At 36.0% G+C, this 19,604-nt stretch overlaps 1 protein-coding gene across 2 annotated transcripts in view; it reads right to left on the reverse strand.

The window, feature by feature from the left end:
* LOC106463206 (general transcription factor 3C polypeptide 3-like) overlaps positions 1-19,604 on the reverse strand; it is a 153,698-nt gene that overhangs the window by 129,288 nt on the left and 4,806 nt on the right. Inside the window, exons 1-2 of one of the 2 annotated variants that reach the window (XM_022390654.1) lie at positions 10,188-10,271; positions 5,702-5,809 (exon numbers count right to left, since the gene is read on the reverse strand). In XM_022390654.1, coding sequence (XP_022246362.1) covers positions 5,702-5,809; positions 10,188-10,247 — 168 coding nt within the window. In that variant the 5' untranslated portion in view covers positions 10,248-10,271. Of the gene's footprint in view, positions 1-5,701; positions 5,810-10,187; positions 10,272-19,604 lie in introns of those variants that run through there. The other variant, XM_013923203.2, reaches the window with a different exon arrangement.

Here is a 19,604-nt window from a genome sequence, read left to right on the forward strand (position 1 = left end):
GATTATAATTCAAATTTTAGTACTACTTATTACTCAATTTCTTAATTTAAAAGCAAATATTAAAAAACACAGATAAACATCGATTTTTGTGTCACAAAGTACGTTGAATGCAGCATTAATTAAAATTAGATGTTTGTGAAGTCAAAATACCAAGTTTATAGTTTCAAATGAATTAGAGACTCAAATTACCAATATTGAATATATTTTATAGAATATAAAATAAGAACCTCTTATATTTTCAGTTTGCTAAGATATTGCTTGTGTCATAAATCAAACACAGTGGCACCCCGCCCACCTCTTTCCAATTTTGGAAATGCTCACTTATATACACTTACTTCTATATATGACATGAATAACAAATCAGAAGCTCAGAATGTCCCCCTAGTGGCTTTCTCAGCCATTTTAATGGACTTAGCACCATTTCTGTCGTTCAAATCAATATTCAGGATAGGGTGTATCTTTAGTCTGCTTGAAATTTCATATTATTTTAGACTAAAATACATCTTAGTTACTAAGATTGATAAATTATAGTGGAATTCTATGTATTAATGTGGTAATTTATGATTTTTCTAGTTATTCAAATGTATATATAAAATCTAAAAAATTATTTTGTTTCATATCCTCTACCTGAAAATTTTTAAAGACTTAGCAACCTATGTAAAGCAGCAATCCAGAACAAAGATCATAACTAGAAGGCTCGCACAGTAGATGTTAATACATGCAGGGATGAGAGTTTCATTCAAGAGTTATCACATACACAACTGTGTCTGCAGTGAGAAACATTTCTGAAAGTACTGTAACTTTGAATGTACATTTCATTTCTCAAAAGTTAGCATTTTCTTAAATCAAAAATGTATTTCCAATAATACTTAACTCCTCTCACACTACAGCTATTACTCAAATGTTAGGGATTCTTTTCCTTTGCCCATCTAAAGCATTGATCTGCTTTCTTCTCTCTTCCGCCAGTCTTTTATTCCCAATTGAATTGCCCTTGGAAATATCTGTCTTGTGACATTCTCCACCTATGTCAAAGTGCCCTCTATCCTGGTACTGTATATAAGAACCTCCTTGAGATAATATTGTCACTTTTTTGAGACTGACCCAATTTGCAGTCTTTAACACCAGCTCTTAGTGGGGAGTATGTTAGTAAAGGTAAGTATTATTGGAAATAGATATTTGATTTAAGAAAATCCTAACTTCCAAAACATATTTATCTCCTCTCACACTACAGCTAGAATCCCACATTAATAATGTTGAGAGTCCTGGTGAGGGCAATATCCATACAGAATGCACATGCATAGATCATGGGAGCACCAAAAGAAATAGAAGATTAGCACCCTAGAGGGGGGAACTGTACTACATCCAGTACAGGTATGCTCTTTACCTGGAACCTAAATAATGCACCCGTCATCCTTCCTCACCACTAGCCAGGCAACAACTAGGTAGCTGAGGTCCCACTGCTCATGATTGGAATTATAGGGCCATGGCCCCTAAATCCCATTTTGGTGGCTGGGGCATGTGGATCCCAACCTGCAGCTATAGAGTGATGCATTCTAAACCACCTGAATCACGATGAGAAGGTAAGCATCATGGAAGTGGACAAACCCTGTCCTAAACCTGAGGAAACAGAACTCATTGGGACTAGAATTATGAACACTTATCCTCACTCCCCATCCATGTGGGCAAGGTAAATTCCACTTGTCCCTGTAATTATGGGGAGGATGTGGAACAAACTGTGCTCAACCAAGAATCCAGAATGGGACCACTCTGTGTTCAGAATTATGAGGAGACAATGGACCCTCTTTCATGAACAATGTACTGAACCTATATTGATTAAAAAGAAGGGCCATGCTCAACCCAACCAGATAGCTGAGCATCAAATCTGATCCAGTATTATGAGTAGGCTCCTGCATAGAATGGTACCACTCTTACTAACATCTGAGAAAAAAAAGCATCCAAGGGCCTGGGTAGGAGGGCCTCCAACTTCACCCTCTTCCACAAGAGTGAAGGAAAGTCACTCTAACACTCTGGAGAAATAAACTCTGTCCACCATCCCAGTGACTGGAAACAGGAAGTGGTGAGGTCTCCCTAGTGCCAATAGTATAATATGGGGGGATGGACAATGCGCACTGTGGAGTCCTGGGGAACAATGTTCTGGAAACACTGCAATAAATGAACAAGTTCTCTAAATCAACCCTGATTTATGCAATCTGATGATCGGAAAGGACAGGCAGAATACCCTTATGCTTTACTCATGATAGTTCATGAGTGGTGGTCCAGAATGGTACAGTAATACCACCTGGTCTGTCTCTAGGTGGTCTTATGGAACACCGCATTTCTACAAAGCCTGTTGCAACCTAGAAAAATTATATTGTGGTAGCGGTTGCTACTGCAGATATGGTTTGATAAAAGCACACCTAACTGTGCAACCCTCGCCACAGAGCAGATTCCTGTGAAAAAAGGTTTTGAGAACCTGGAAAAACCTCACAAAAGTCTCTTCACTTCCAAAGAGAGCACACAATAAACAATATAGATCAATTTTGGTACTTACCCCATCAAAGTAACCAGGGATAAATCCTGGAAAACTGAAGGGTCACAATGAATAAAAAACTGTTGTCTAGCACATCTAAAAGCTTTAGTGCAGGCAGCATAACCCTTCAAGGCCCTCACTGGACATAACAAATGATCAGGATCCAATCGGTTATTGTGGCGAGATGAATCATTGAAAACCATTTATCGCCTTCCCTGGCTGGTAGTGTCCTAGGTAAGAAGGACCTGTCTGGGTATAGAAAAACATAGGTAGATTGATAAAGTGTCCTGTGCTCGTGCAATGCAAACAACTCTGACTGGCAATATCTGCAGACCAGCAGCAAGAAAAAATAAACCTTAAGGGAACAGTGATACATAGTACATGAGGCTAAGCACTCAAATGGATGTTAAGAAAGAGCATGTAACACCACCCTTATATCCCAGTTAGGTAACTGAAACAATCATTTGGAATGAAGGACCTGAAACGACTTGAAGAAGTCAGAGAGCACTGGGGATTCAAAGAATTTCCGTCTCTTTGAGTATCTAAAGGTAGCCAATAAGGCAACCTTATATAGGGCAATTGTGAAAGATGCAAAACCTTGTCTCAGAGCCAGGTCAAAAACTGAGCTATGGTTGGCACATCTGGTCAAAGTGGGTTCAATAGCCTCGCAATACACCATTGTTGATATGTGTGCCATTTCCATTGATAAATGAACATCACTGGATGAGGCAGAGACTGAGACAGGTACATGCAATCTTAGAAATTAAACCCAATGCCGTGCGAAGAACCACATAACCTCCATGCAGGAAGCTTGAGTATTGGAATGGATGGGTGTAAGATGCCAAATCACGACTACCTCAACAGAGATGGCCAAAACGAAAGTGGAAGAAGTGGGCACACCTGAAGGTAATGCAAAAGCAAAAACTAAGGTTGAGCCAGTCAATCCAGTGCTACCAACAGAATGCTACAAGGGTTCAAACGAATCATGGCTAGGACACTGGTAAAAGACAAATCAGTGGGTAGGCATACAGGTGCAATCCAGTCCAGTCCTGACTGAATGCATATTTAGCCAATGCTGGATGGTAAGGTACCAGAGACCAAAATGACTGCTGTTGAGTGTTCCAATAGATGGCAAATGCACTAATCATTGGTGTCCTGAATCATGAGCAAATCCAACAGTAAACCACTAGATGAAGCATTCATTCTGTTTGGTCGAGACAACTGATCCACCACCAAAATCATCACCCCTGGAACATAGCAAGCTAGTGGGATGATACGTTGGGAGTGGGCCCAATATAGAAGATCCAAGGTTTGAAAACAAGAAGACCCGGACCAAGCGCCCCTGGAAGAACTGGAATGACTCTCTTAACCAACAAATCTCTGATAGCCGAGGAACAAAGTTCCGAAATCCAAGGATCTGTGGGAGATGGTACACTTCAGACTGGGAGGATAATAGTGGTGAAAATGTGAACTGAATGACTAATCCTGATGCAAGGACCTGTAGTACTCATGGATCTGTAGTAAAGGTTTTCCACACAACCAGAAATTCTCAGAGCTGAGCCCCCACAGACCCCAAAGGTATATGGCACTCACCCCCGCCACCGGCAGCATTCTGACCAAGTGGACGAACATTATGGATATGGACAGAATCTATTCTGGGTACCAATGGACCAAGAGGCTGATGTAGGGGGTCAGGACACTTAAATAGGGGCTAAACTATCACCCCCTGTAGGCACTCAGGAAAGTTGAGAAGCCAACAACAACAGGAATGAATCCACACAAGTGACATGAAGCCTGGATTCTAAAAACTCTGGAATACCTGCAAAAATCAGTGGTTGGAGAAAGGGGGGCTTCACATAACTCACGGAGAACAGCAGCAGGAAGACAAACACCCTCCAACAACACATCTCTACCCAACATACCAGCCAAGAGACTAAGGAAAGTGCAGAAGCTGACAATCGAATCAAGGTGGATGCCAACAAGGGTCCTAACTCATCATCAAATTGATGTGGCAATCACTGAGAGGCTTCCAAAAAAAAAGTTTAGGGATGATAAATATCTCGGGACCATAGTCAGGGTTAGACGAATCCTTGAAATTTATGATCTATTCAGATTGACCACAGACTCTGTTCTATAACCCCACATTTCCAGGAGTGGGTTTATTCTCTGAGAGTATAAATACTTCATCTGATGGTGGTAGGCTAAAGCATAGCTGTCCCTTCAAGTAACTGAGCAGTTAACCTCTCTGCATGAACCACAATACCAGGGGATGGAGGAAGAACAAAGTACTTGCTCTCAGACGTTTCCACCATAAAGAAAGGCACAGATTCAAAAGCAACTGGGAAAAGACCTAAAGCATCACACACTCAATTTACCAACTGAAGAAAAGAAGCTGGAGACAGCTGATCCAAATTGTCCTCATGAGAAGCTAACAGAGTACAGAAAGGTGCTGGAAAAAAGTGGATAGGGTCACAGACAGTCTCAACCAAGAACGACCCCACCACCACCTCCAATTCTTGAGCAATGCAAGATATCAGAGGTGGAATAGGAAATACCGGATGTGCCTCCATGCTGTATATATTAATCTGAGAATTCATGCCATACATCAGCTTGCCAAACAAAAAAAAAAGTTTCTTTTGTACGAAAATCAAATAGGTAACACAAAGAACATTTAAAGTATCTCTAATGGTCATATTACATACAGTGAACACCTTGTCAAGAAAAAGTGACAATATTATCTGAAGGAGGTGCTTATACACAGTATCAGGTTAGAGGGTGCATTGACATAGGTGGGGAGTGTCATGAAACAGATATCACCAAGGGCAATTGAGAGGGGAATAAAAGACTGGAGCAAACAAACAAAATTCAAACTGATGCTTAGATGGGCAAAGGAAAAGAAACCCTAACAGTCGAGTAATAGCTGTAGTATGAAAGGAGGTAAGTATGATTACTATTTTACCTTTTTTTAGGAACTATACATTTTCCTAATAAAGCAAGCAATTCAAGTTATTTTTTTTTGTTGAGCCTGCCATATCTGTTATTCTTATACATGTGTATTGCTCTTCACATTTTTTTTGTTATTTTCACATATGTTCAGAACTCTAGGTTGTGGCATTAGACAAGGCTTGCATCAATAACCTTACTGTAAAGCTTGTATTTGAAAAACGTTACCTGTGTTGTTGTGACACCTGAAGATTGTGGAACTGGTGATGCTGGTAGGACAGGGCTGGTGGATGATGAGTCACTGCTGCTATCATCGTCACAAACTAGCTCTCCTCTCTGAAACATATCACATAGATGTAGTCATTAAGCAGTTATATGCTATACATGATTTAAGTACATAACCAATAGTGTTTCACCCAAATACTGAATAACCAGCTGCTGAATAATTGATAGATGTTTTAAATGGTTCATTAGTTTGTAAAGACTATGGAACATATAAGTAAACATGAGTAAGTAATAACAATAATAAAGAATCACATCATTCCAAAAGAGTATTCATATTGTAATTGGCCCTGTCTACCATTTACAATTGCTACTAATAATTGTCAACAGAGATGAAATAATCTCATGGACAAATATTCTTCTTCAAACCTCAGCCTGTGGCATGCCCTGGAACATATGCAAGTTCAAACATGTCAGCAGGTGTTTTAGTCATTAAAAGAGACATATACACACCTGTCATTTGTAGTGCACACACACACACTGATCTTTGAGATCCTGAGTTAGATGATAATTGTTACCAGGATGAATAGTGATTCAGCAATAACCTCTATCTTCACTAATTATCAAAAGTGATTCAATATATAAAAAAAAAGTTAATAAAACAATGTGTCTTCAATAAATTATAAGTGATGCAATTATTTTTCATGAACTACTATGAATACAATTTAGTAATGCAAAATAAAAATAGCTAGGCATACTAAATATCTTTTTCTGAAAATATGTGGACAAATGTGTATGGGGTCAGTTCATTGGAACGAGCCCATACTGAAGAATTAATGTTTATTGATGGAACTTCACAAAATTTGTTAAGCTCTCAGTAAACATTACAAGTATGTTGTACACTAAAAATCAGAAATCTTAATAAAGTATTTCTACTAAAGTTTTGTCTCCAAATTTACTTGCTGATGACTAATTATTTTGTAAAATTGATTAAAATACACTCAAACATGCAAGATCAAGATAACTGCATACAAAACCATAATATTTACCTACAGCTGTACCACACTAAAATTCATTTAGTAAGACTTGTTTGACATGAAAACTGGTTCAAAATTGAATGGATTTAAAAATACAAATACAAAACATATGTTACTGATAACTGAACTTATTTAATCATTTTTAATATCTCTAATGAAAATATAAAGCTTATTAATAAAGATTATTAATTGATTTTTTGTTTGTTAGTTTGTTACCAGTTATTTATAACTTCTTCCTCCTAGTAACTATAATAGTTTCTAGGTCATAATGTCACAGGCAAACAATATGAAAATAACTCTATGGCTGAAAATTAGGTACCAACATCCAGCAAACAATCAAATATCAGAGGAAGTTTAATAACACTATAACACTAATATTTAACAAGATGTAAGGAGTAGCATAAAACATGTTTCTAATTCTATTACACTCCTGTAATTAAAAAGGTTCTTACTATTTCTTTTTCATTAGTATATTCTTCACTATCAGCATTTTAGTTAACTGATAAATAACAGACAAAGAATGTTTCAAAAGCTAGTTGACCAGCATAGACAGAAGCCACCAATCACTTTGACTGGTTGCAAAACCTCTGTGAAGAACAGCTATCTTAGTGAATACATATTAAATCAATTCAATTTCAAAAAAGACATATTTAAAAAATTCTGTCTTTGCATAACACGTCTGAGCTACAACTTCTCTATTTCAGAATTTTCTAACATTAAAAACAGGCTGCTACAGTTTTGAACCAATTAGGAACTTAAAATATACATAATTACAAATAAGAATCTAAAATTTGAGCTCTCTAGCTTCTTGATTTGCCAAGATATTAAGAAATTTATCAAACCCAACAAAGAACACCCCTCTCTGACTTTTGAGATTGTCTGCTAATCAACTTGCATGGCTTATGGACATGTTTATAAATAATAGAAAGCTCAAATTCTTTCTATTGGTTGTAAATCTTAAATATCATTCTTTAGTTTTTGCACCATAAATTGTTAGTCAGCAGAACTGCTTGGTATAAGGTGATCATATTTTGGTACTCCAGCTACTAAAGGAATTTTTTTAACCTATTTATAGTTTACTTAAAAAGCGAGGTAAACTACAACAGTTTTGAGAGATTTATGTTAGCGACTGATATATTTTTTGTGTTCAAAAATGCATATTTGAAATATACATGAACTCTTTTCCAGACATCCAAATTTATGAAACTCAAAAAAACTTTTACTCAGTGCAAAAGAGCTTGAATATGCAGTAACAACCACAAATCCTTGTTTTTATGTATATATTTTATTTATTGTTATATATTTTTAACAAAAGTAACTAAAATTTAAAAATTAGAAAGTACTCAGCATAGCCTAACAAAGCTTCAGTAAAATAAAATGTCTAAAATTTCATGAGATCGAGCACTAAGTGAAATGTTACACTCAACAATCACAAGATGTTTTTTGCTAATCCTAGAGGAAACAGTTAATGGACTCCTGTATGATTTATTGCTCTTGGAACATCTATAACTAAAATTAATAAAACCATAAGAGGAAATAGATGTAAAAAAATTATATATATAATTTATTTAACAGGTTATAGAGGTTATGCAAATGAAATATGAAAACTGTAACATAAAACAAAGTATTTTTATTTTTAGCAGAAAAATCACCTTTCACTCACTGAATAAAGTTAACATTTTCCTCACCTGAAAATGTATTTCCGATAGATACTTTCCTCTGTGCAAACAGTAACTATTCCTCAATCATCTGCCTTTGAGATTTTGTGCATGCCACTTGACTTGAGCTATCACTCACCAAAGTCAGGCATTTGTACATAAACTGCACTAGTGCTTAATGTAATCATCATATGACAATAGCCTTCCACTGACAGGAGGGAGAGACATCCTTCATGCACAATAGATTCCCATGAGCACTTCTAATCAAAATTAGCTTCTGTCTTGGACAAGGCAAGAATAATGTGCACCAGTAGTGGGAATGAAGGGTAGGAAGGTATGCAGAGAAGTAGTTTTCAAAAATTCCCTTAATCCGCATTGAGTCAAGGGTAAAAGAAAGCATTAAACCCATATAACCTGACCCCAAATTGGCTTTTTACAATTGGTTTTGCAGTTACCCATTGTACTTTTTCCAGTAAAAAACCTTTGTGGTTGTTCGGTCCAACTGGGTCTGGGCACCTTTCTGTTGTATCCCAGACATGAATCCCCCCCCCCAAGTCTTTAAATGAAGCATAGGAGACCCTTGCCACTACCAGTTCCTAATCACTGGAATGGTCGAGTACCTCACTGGTTGTGCAATCATTCTAGAAAGAGTCCAAATGGGCAGCACAATATGGTTGGAAATAGGGCAGGGGTGTCCATGTGAGTGTAGTGTAGTTAGTGTAGCCAGATGGGACAAAGTGCTCTCCTCCTAAAACATAGAAGAGACCTTCATCCCCACTCCTGTAATCTACAGTGAGTAAATGGTACAAAGTGCTCTCCTCCTAAAACATAGAAGAGACCTTCATCCCCACTCCTGTAAATGGTACACCAGAACACATACCAAACTATGGTCTGATCATTGCTCTAGCTACATTGCACAACACTTCACGTCCAGCCGACCAGTTGAGTGCAAATGCTCAGTTGGTCATGCACTTTTTCACCCAGTTCAGTCAAATTGACCAATGTTGTATAGTGTTAGGGTAGAGAAAATAAAAGAAAACAAAAATTGTAAATGTATTTAAGAGGCTTTAGAAATTACACAAATCAAATCTGAGATTTTTGAGATGATGAAAAGTATTTTCAATCTTAATATGAAAATCACTTTGCACAGGACTATTCAAAACAAATACTCAATATATTCATGGACAAATCTTTTTTTTAGTTTATTTAAAATAATTCACAAAAAAATAAGATTTTTTCAATGTAAAAGACTTAATGTTTACTGAAAAACTGCCAAATTTTGTTAAGATATACGTACTATATTAAAAGTTAGTAGTATCAGATCTATAAAGACTTGAAATGAGTACAAAGAGGTCACATGGTTAGTCAAATCAACCAAGCCTGTATTAAGAGAGTTAACAGTTCAGAATGTTCATGTGTCTAACAATGACCAAGTGCTCCAGATAAGGGGCATAGTGGCATAATTCCCAATTAAAAATCAGCCATTTATGGCCTTAAAATAATATTGAGAAGTTGTTTTTCTGCTGTGGAAAAAAGGAGTATGGCTCTTGCCACTTTAACAATAGTAAAGAAATTAATGGGCACATTCTTATAACTTTATGCAGTTCTGCACACAATCTGTACAGTTCACACAGTAGAGTTGCAAAAATAAGTGCTCTCTAACTGCCAGAAGATTCTATTGGTGCACCAATGAATGATTCATTTATTTTGTAACCAATTACTATCCATTTTGTGTGAAAATAATGATACTATGCCCTCCCTCTTTTCTTTTGCTAAAAAAAACAAACTTTGATGTACCTGTAGTAGAATGTGAAGTAACGTGGACTGTGTCATGGCTGCTGGAAAACCACACAGCATTCTAATCTATTTCATGTCATTCAACAGTAACATAGATTCTGTTGAAAAAATCTGCAAAGAGATTAGTGATATGATTCTATTAAATATTGAAACTATCAAAAATCAGAAACCCGCTGGGGTTTCACTCACAAAAAGAATAACTGATGACTGGAAGGCTAAGTTCAGTTGGTTTGTAACTGATTCGACAAAGGATGGCGAATGGACTTCAACACTGTGGAATGACAGACATACAGGATTTCACTCCACAATCTGCATAGAAGCTAAGCTTGACAAAAAATTATTTACTAAAGGAGGTTAAGGTTTGTGTTCCTTTCCCCCTTTTTTAGCAAGATTGCTAACATTTATTGTTGAAATTGTGTATATTAAGTATAGAAAATGGCATTTTCATTAGATGTTTTTGCACTACAAGCCCATTAACTACATCCAACCCCTAATTGAAATAGCATTATTAACAAATTATCAAATGAAATGCATGGGCATTCCTGGCAAATTAAGAAGAAAACATTTATTAAATACACATTTAAGTAAAAGTGAGCAGTTAAAAAATGTGAATACTGTATAATATGTAGCTAACTTCCCAAAGATAACATTGTATGGAAGTTTCAAATGTTACACCAAATAAAAATAATGTATATTTATTCCACAGAAATGTTATAAATTTAATGTGCAGAGACTAAGGCAAACATAACATGCACATTTATTGATAAGAGACAACAAATTACAAGTGGAGCTTTAGTTAGTCTATTTATTATTTTTTATTGTTATTATTTGAACTTCCACAAGCAAGCCGTTAACATGATACAGCAGCACCAACTTAAGTTAGTGTCATTCCATTAGTTCCTTTATATGTTTCAGCCTAAACAGGGTAAGTTTTTATGGACCAACAGTTTGGCACTGTATTTGAGAGTGCAGAAAATATTAAGGAAATATTAAATATTTAGCGAGGAAATGGGGAATGCTAATGATTAAATAGCTATTTAAAGTATATTTATTGCATTCAACATTAAAATAAATTATTTATATCTGCTAAGATGACTGGGCTTGTACTGTGTAATGTATAACTTGACACATTTTTACCTATTTATGTTCTAATACAGTATAAATTAATTGTGCCATAACTTATAACAAACATTTAATTCCTGAAATAACTGTCATACATTCTGGGCAGCATTGCCGTTGTAATATACAAATTTAATTGTACGACTCTCCTTTTTCAGTAAACATACATCTATCAATACTGACAAAACACAATGCCAGTAAGAAACACAATGCAGCTGAAAGGTGCACCTTCACAGAAAAGCTCAGCCCAACAATCTTATTTATGATGAAGATAACCTTAAATCTGAACCTGCAACTGCAGACGAACTGATTTTGTTTTGAACTGTATAATGGGCAGCCAAGGAGGGTGTAGCAACAAAGTTAATATTTTTCTTAAACTGAAAATGTATTTCCGATAGATACTTACCTCTTCCCACAAAAATCTTTTTCAGCTTATACTGCTTTCTATTGGCACAAATTTTTGCTCACCACTAGCCTTGATACTCCCACTTATCACTACATATTAACATGCAAATGTCTATGCAGCAACCCTCCATCAACAGGAGTGCAACACGACCCCTATTGTAACTAGCACCATCTCTAATTTTGCAGCTTTTAACCCTTTCCACAAGGGTCGTGAGTCAAAGGCCATGTCATCGTGTTTGTTGATTCGCAATCAAAAGTAAATTAAAATAACAGGAAAACAAACTGACCTTGAAAAAAATTATAGCCCATATAGACACTCAATAACTTACTTTTTAATAGTATACATAGTAATGGAAGTATATGGGTGTGTTGGGCTAAACATTCTTCTGCATTGGGTGTCTGTGACTTGTTGGCAATAAATTTGAGAATAAATTACCAGCACACACTCCACTTGTTTTTAAAATAATATATATATATTAGAATCAAGTTGAATGTATATACAAAATTCTTTATACTATGGAGATCATAGTTGTATCTCAAACACTATACAGTACTCTTCATCTTGTCAAAAGTCCACTTATGTTAAAACAATTGCTTTAGAATTCAGTTGACAAGACGAATATTTTTCTATATTTTTATCACAATAGTATCTGTATAAAATTCACGTACACTGTCACGTGAGTTACCACAATTGTATCCTGAACTTCCAATAATTGTCTGCTTTTTCGTACTTCCAGATAATTGTCTCTGTTTCATCAAAGTCCACACAGGAAGGTTCAATTATCTTAGAACACTCTTTGACAAAAAAAAATTATTCTCCTTATCTCTTTCAAACTATTGATCTCACTCTAACACATCAACCATTAGGCCTTTCACTCCTATGTCAGTTAACTTTTTTTTTCTAACTTTTCTCTCACCAAACTTCTCTTTCCCATGACTTTACTTTTTACTCTCTTTTCATTTCCACTTGTTTGGTCACAGCTATTTCTACGTCTATCACTTAGGCCTTCTAAAAATCTCTATAGCCTTGACATCAATGGATTGCACATAACGTTTGATAGCCTCAACATCAATGAAATACAAACACAAAATTAATTAATTAATCATAATACCTATACTAAACAGTTTTTATATCTGAAAATAAGCCCTCTTCAAGAGAAATATTTACAATATTTTATTTTCATTATATGCAAAGACTGTTTTCACTTCATATACCAAGTCTTCTCATACAGTCTACACCAACATTTGCAGTTCCTTTGTCAGTCTCTTCTCATATATGGACTCTAATAGGACTTTAACTTGACAGGATCCCTTGTCTTCATCTTGATCTTGTGTCTGTATTTCCCAATCTATATGTATACTGATACAGTAGATTTTGTTCCTCTTTCTTCTTCTTACCAGCCAGTTCTTCATTTATGTTGACGTTCTTGTACGTCTCATCTCCATCCAGTGCTCTTAGGCCAAGTAGGTCTTCGATAACAAAATCATTGTCTTCAGATTCTGCTTCTATGACAGCCACACTTGCCATGTTCGTCTGTACATCAATAGCTGCACCCATAAGGTCTTCTTCTCTCTCGAAGTACCTCTTCAACAGGGTGGCGTAGTAGATCAGGGTTGTTCCATCAATTTTCATTTTATAATGCATTCTGTAGACCACTTCCTGTACTGTGAAAGGTCATTTTCACTGCCAGGTGAGTTTGCTGTAGGCTGTAGACAGCAGAACTAAAACCTTCTGGCCGACCTTGAAACGGTGACCCTTGGCCATCTTATGATAGATGTGCTTCTGTCTTTCTGTGATCAGTTTGGCCTCCCCAGTAGAACTGCTTTGATAGGTCCAGTTGAATACTTTTTTCCAGTCCTCTGTATTGTAAATCTCTTTCCTCTTTGTTTTGTGCTTAACTTCCTTTTGGGCACTGTCCCGAAGTTTCTGTGATGAAGGGTATTTCTTCTGCACTTCCTTCAAGTTTTTAGTACGTGGTGTGTTTCCTGTTACCAAATTGTATATCGGTTCCTTGATACAAATGGCTTCAAGGTCTCCTACATAATATGGAGTATCCACCTTTATTTTTGCTATAGGAAACTTTCTCACTGGCCGGTCAATTAGCACACACAGGTGTACCTAGCCTGTAGTCTGATTTTCAGATACCAGATTGGTTCTCACTGCTGCACTACTGCACCCAGTGTTTCACAGAACCTTAATTTTCTTTTCCTCAACATAGCCTTTACATACTGGCATATTATGATTTGTTAACACCTCTCAATATTTGTAACATGCTCTGACTACTGTTGATCCCTTTGCTAACTTCAACCAACCAGTTGTGCACTGATCAGTCATGGAATTGGCACTTCCCTCTTATGGTGAATCCGACATGTTTTCTTTATTCTTTCTTCTGGCAGCACCATCCATGGTGCCAGTCACTGTTTTCTTGTTTCTTGCCAGCTCCATCTTTGTAGGTAGCTACAGCTACTTTATGTTGAGGTTTCTGCTGCTGCTTGTTAGTAATGGAGTTGCACTCCTTTCCAATGTGTCACATTTTATAACAAACATAGCATCTCTACTCCCTTCTGTCTATTAACTTCCTGTCATCCTTGATAGACTATTGCTGCTGGTCAGCCATCAATGGATTGGAATTTATCTGGATAGTTTTGGACTTGCCAGTTACACTCCCTCCATGGACTTCCATATACTGTTCTGCCAGCTTGACCACCTCCTCCACATCTTTAGTGTTCTCTCTCATTTAAGAAAAATGACATGTCAGTTGAACATGTGATCATGAACTGTTCTCGTATTAATAGAACTGCCAGTCTCTCAAAAGTATATTCACACTTTGCCATGTCAGTCCATCTTGTGAAGGATTACCGTAGATGTACAACAAACTGAAATACAGTTTCTCCAGTGTCTGGTATGACTTCTCTGAACTTCTGGAGAAAACCTTCTTGAGTAAGTTCATATCATTTCAGCAAAGCCATATTTAAATCGACATAGTCCATGGCATTATCTGACATCCTGCCTGCATATACTTGTAGGCCTTTTCATGCGAGAAGTGGGCTAAGACAGACTGTCGAGTCACCTGTGTCCCAGTTCTGACTTTGGGCAAATCTTTCATATCTCTCAAGGAAAGCATCCATGTCATTTTATGTTAATCAAATTTGGGCAGCTTGGATCGGCTGGCCCTGACTCTGTTGTCAGTCTTAGGTCCTTCTTCCTATGGTTGGGTGAGCTTTGCAATCTCAATTTGTGCTCTTATTCTCTCTATTTTAGTTCCTCTCCTCTCTCTCTCTCTCTATTTCTTCTTTCTCAATTGGTGGTCTTTTCTTTCTCTCTCTCTCTCTATTTCCAGTCTTTCCTTTCTCTCATTTTCTTTTCTCTCCTTTCAGTCTTTCTTCCACTCTTCTCTGTCTCTCCTCCTCTCTCTTCTGTTGTCACTCTTCTCTCTCTAGTTTTTGTTGTTGTTTAACAAACTCTCATAGTTCACTGTCTTTTAACCAGAGGTGCTCTCCTCTTTCTATCCATTTATCATAGTGTGATTGTAATCTCCACACTATTTGTGCTGCTACTACTACTATAGTTGTGCGTATATAGGCCTATGTATTTCTGCTGTCATTCAAATTTTCTTCTAAACCGCCTTGTATGAGGGAATGGATCAAAATATTACTGCTCATATATTCAAAAAGCCTTGATGATATTACAGGAACCATATATTCACTTGAGAGTAGTTGAAGCTTTAACATTTTACAATGGTAAACAGAAGTCCATTAAAAATCACTTAAGTAAACATATAGATTATCCTGGTTCATTCCCTGAATTCTGTTTCAGATCTCTTATCAGGCTGCTGCAATGTGGAAAGTTTCTTCTTAACTTGCAAAATAAGAATATCTTCTTCTATGAATGATAGTCCCACTCCCACAACAGCAGATACTAGAATATTCTGTAAAACAGGAAATCTATTGCATAAAAAACTTTCACCAAAGCATCAAGGGCAACATGTAGTTTAACATGACAATGTCCAACTGAAAGACAAAAATCTTAAACGTTTTAGCATCCAACAAGATAATTGCCAAGATATCCTCACTTGAAACTTAAAATAGTGATTATAGTAAATTTAACTGTGATGCTATCAGCAAGCCATAAATGCTCTATAGACCATATTTATTCATAAATTCATAATATTTTAAAGTGACAAAAAGGAGCTTATTAGCCCATCATGGATGTCCCTTCCAGCTCCCAACTATATCCACCACTTACTACTCATGTATTCATCCAATCTTTTCTTGAACTCAGTTAAATTTTCTGCCTCCACCACTCTTGAAAGCAGCTCATTCCAAAAGCCAACCACCCTGTTTGAAAGGTAATACTGTCTAAACTGCAGATGACTCCTATGTTACCAAAATTTGAATTTATGACCCCTTGTCCTATTGTTTTCACTGCTATACACAAAAAGTTTGATGGGTCTATATTATCATACCCTTAATAATCTTAAACACCTCGATCAAATTCCCTCTACCATTCTCCTCTCCAGACGAAATAAGTTTGGAGATTTTAGTCTCTCCTCATAGGAAAACATCATCATCCCAGGTATCATCCTAATGGCTCTTCTTTGAACCTTCTCCAACAATTCAATGTTCTTCTTGAGGAAGGGGACCCAAACTGTACATAGAACTCTAAATGAGGCCTTACAATTGATCTATACAGTGAAACAATAATATCCCTTGTCTTATATTCAATAATTCTGTAGATGCTACCCAAAAATCCTATTAGCCCTATTGCTAGCTACAATATACTGTTTAGATGACTTAAGTGATTATCACACCACCACCATGATCTTTTTCTTCAACCAAAGTATATAATGTATTTCCATTTAAATTGTAACAACAATTTGAATTGTGAAAACCTACATGCATCATGTTACATTTTGGATAGTTAAACATCATCCGCCATGTATTGGCCCAATGCATCAAATGAGCTAAATCTTCCTGTATGTCTGCAGCATTTTTGATACAGTTAACCACCACAAAAACTTAATGTCATCTGCAAACTTCAATATTTTGTTAGTCATTCCAGAGTCAATATCATTAATATAAATCACAAACAGCAGAGGACCCAGCAAAGAGCTCTGAGGCACACCGCCTGTAACTGTGATCCGGTTAGACCTAATTCCATTTTTTACTACTCTCTGCTTTCTACTTTCCAGACAATTTTCTATCCAATTTAATAATGTTTTCCCCACACCCACAGATTTCATTTTTGTAACAAGTCTTTTGTGAGGCACCTTATCAAATGCTTTCTGAAAATCAAAATAAACCAAATCCACAGTATTTCCTTTATCAACTCTTGTAGTAACATCCTCAAAGAATGTCAGAAGATTTGTTAAACAAGATTTTCTCTTTGTCGAACCATGCTGGCTCTTTGACATAGTATCAAACTGCTTTAAGTGACTCTGAAATGCATCTTTAATCACACTCTCTAAATCCTTTCCAACTACTGATGTATGATTAACTGGCCTATAACTGCCTGGACAATGCTTATCACCTCTTTTGAATATTGGACTAACATTAGCCAACTTCCAATCTTTTAATACTCTTCCACTACTCAATGACCTATAAAAAATATTAGCTAGCAGTTCACATATAAAATATTATATTTCCTTTAAAACTCCAGGATAAAAGTTGTGTGGTCCAGGGAAATTATCAATTTTTAAGTTCCCAACTTTTCTCTTACAATTTCAGAACTTAATATATATTTTACATCAATATTTTCCCCATATATTAAGTGCTCTGGTTGAGGCATAATACTTGTATCGTCTTTCACAAAAACTGAAGAGAACATATAATTTAATAAGTTTACCATTTCATAATCTTCCGAGATCAGTTCCCCACTATCATTTTTAAAAGGCCCAATCCCCATCCTGACATTTTGCTTACCCATCATATACCTCAAGAATTCCTTATCTAAACAGTTCTTTGCCCTTTTAACTTTCTTTTTAACCAGTTCTCTTGATTTCCTATAGTCTTCCAAGTCCTTATTATTTCCAGTAATTTTAAATTTCTTGAATTTATTATGTTTATCCCTAATATGATCTCTTAAACTTTTATTAAATGATACTGGCTTGTTCTGCTTCATTGCCCTTTTTTTTCTGTTGGGAATATGTATATCAATTTTTCCCTAAATGCTTCACACATGTGTTTAAGATCCCCTCCTAACTCTTTAGTCCAATGTACAGCAGCCAGATCATGTCTCATTCCATCAAAATTGGCTTTCCTGAAACTTGGAATCAGGGTACCATTCTTCCTCAATTGTAGATGCAGTAAAATCCAAAACCCATTAGTGCAATGGTTGCTTGTACTTAAATGCTCACCAACCACAACTCTGCCTATCATATTCACATTGGATGCTAATACTAAATCTAACATAGCTTCCTCTCTTGTAGGTTCCATCACCAGTTGGTGTATAAATATATCCTGAACAATTTCCAAAAAACCTATCCCCCTCACTATCAGACTCGAAATTTTCCCAATCAATACCCCTGAAATTAAAATTTCTCATAATAACATCTTTTTCAGCTACCGTTTTGATCTCATTATACAGTTTCTTATTAACCTCCACATTCCTATCTGGTGGTCTATAATAATTCCCAATTATAAAACTTTATATCCACTAACACTAACCCAAATTGACCCAACCTCAGTGCTACTTTCTTTAATATGCTCTAACTCAACAGGATGAAATTCAATCCTCACATATAAAGCTACTCCTCCCCCTTTTTTCAATACTCTGTCTCTAGTAAATAATCAGTAGCATGGTATTTCAAACAAATTTCTCTCATCAAAATTGTTCTAATCCAACCTCATCTCAGTGATACACATAATATCAAATTCCTCAGTTTCCACAACTGCTTTATACTCATCAATTTTACTTCTAATACTCCTAGCATTACAATAGTAACAATTAATCATAGATTTTAAAATATGTTCATGTTTTATGCCTGTTGTACATGTTTTCCTATTAATTATATTTCCTATTTGACTAATATCATAGCCCTTATCTCTGTCTAGCCCTAGTTTAAATCTAACACTACAGCTGAGTCAAAAGCCCTTGTTAACATCCTCGCCCTGCCTTGTTTAAGTATAAGCCATCCATTCCAAAAAGATGAATTTTACCATTAGAATTATCCCACAAATCCAACCAGCCTATTTGTTCATCCCTACATATTGATCTAAGCTTGGCATTCAATCGTGGTGACCTACTTAGTATCTCATACCCATAATTTATTCTTGGCAATATCCCTGACAAAATCAAGCTATGACCCTTTCCTTAAATGCCCTTATCAATGTTTTATACTTATCAATAAGCACCTCAGTCCCAGCTTTCTTTACATCATTAGCCCAATCATGTACCACATAAACTTTATTGCTACTAGCACCCTTAACTATCTCTCTGGTTCTATCAATTATATCCTGAACTCCACATACTATTCTATCAACATGCCTAACTAGAAAGTCACCTACAACTATAACTTCTCTATCCTTTACACTATCATTCCTTGTGATCCCATTTTTAACATGATATTAGTACTAACATGTAACAAGTTAGATCTAACTTCAATAGCTTACTATATTAAATATTCAACACTAATCTCTAAATATAAATAATAATATAATAGGTTATAAATATTATAAGAACACTCCTGTCTTTAAGCAAAAATCTTACAACTAAAATTAATATTAAGCTTAATGATAAGAGTAAACGAGTAATTATGTGTAATTGTAATTCAATTTAAACTTAACATAATGTTTTGCAACAACATGGGAGCTTTTGGTCCATCTCTGGCTGTTCCATCCTCCAAACTAAATTAAAACAATAAAAGAAAATCTTAAAGTCAGCCCTTATCATTT

This window comes from Limulus polyphemus, unplaced genomic scaffold (genome assembly GCF_000517525.1).
Source record: "Limulus polyphemus unplaced genomic scaffold, Limulus_polyphemus-2.1.2 Scaffold1348, whole genome shotgun sequence".
NCBI lineage: Eukaryota > Metazoa > Arthropoda > Merostomata > Xiphosura > Limulidae > Limulus > Limulus polyphemus.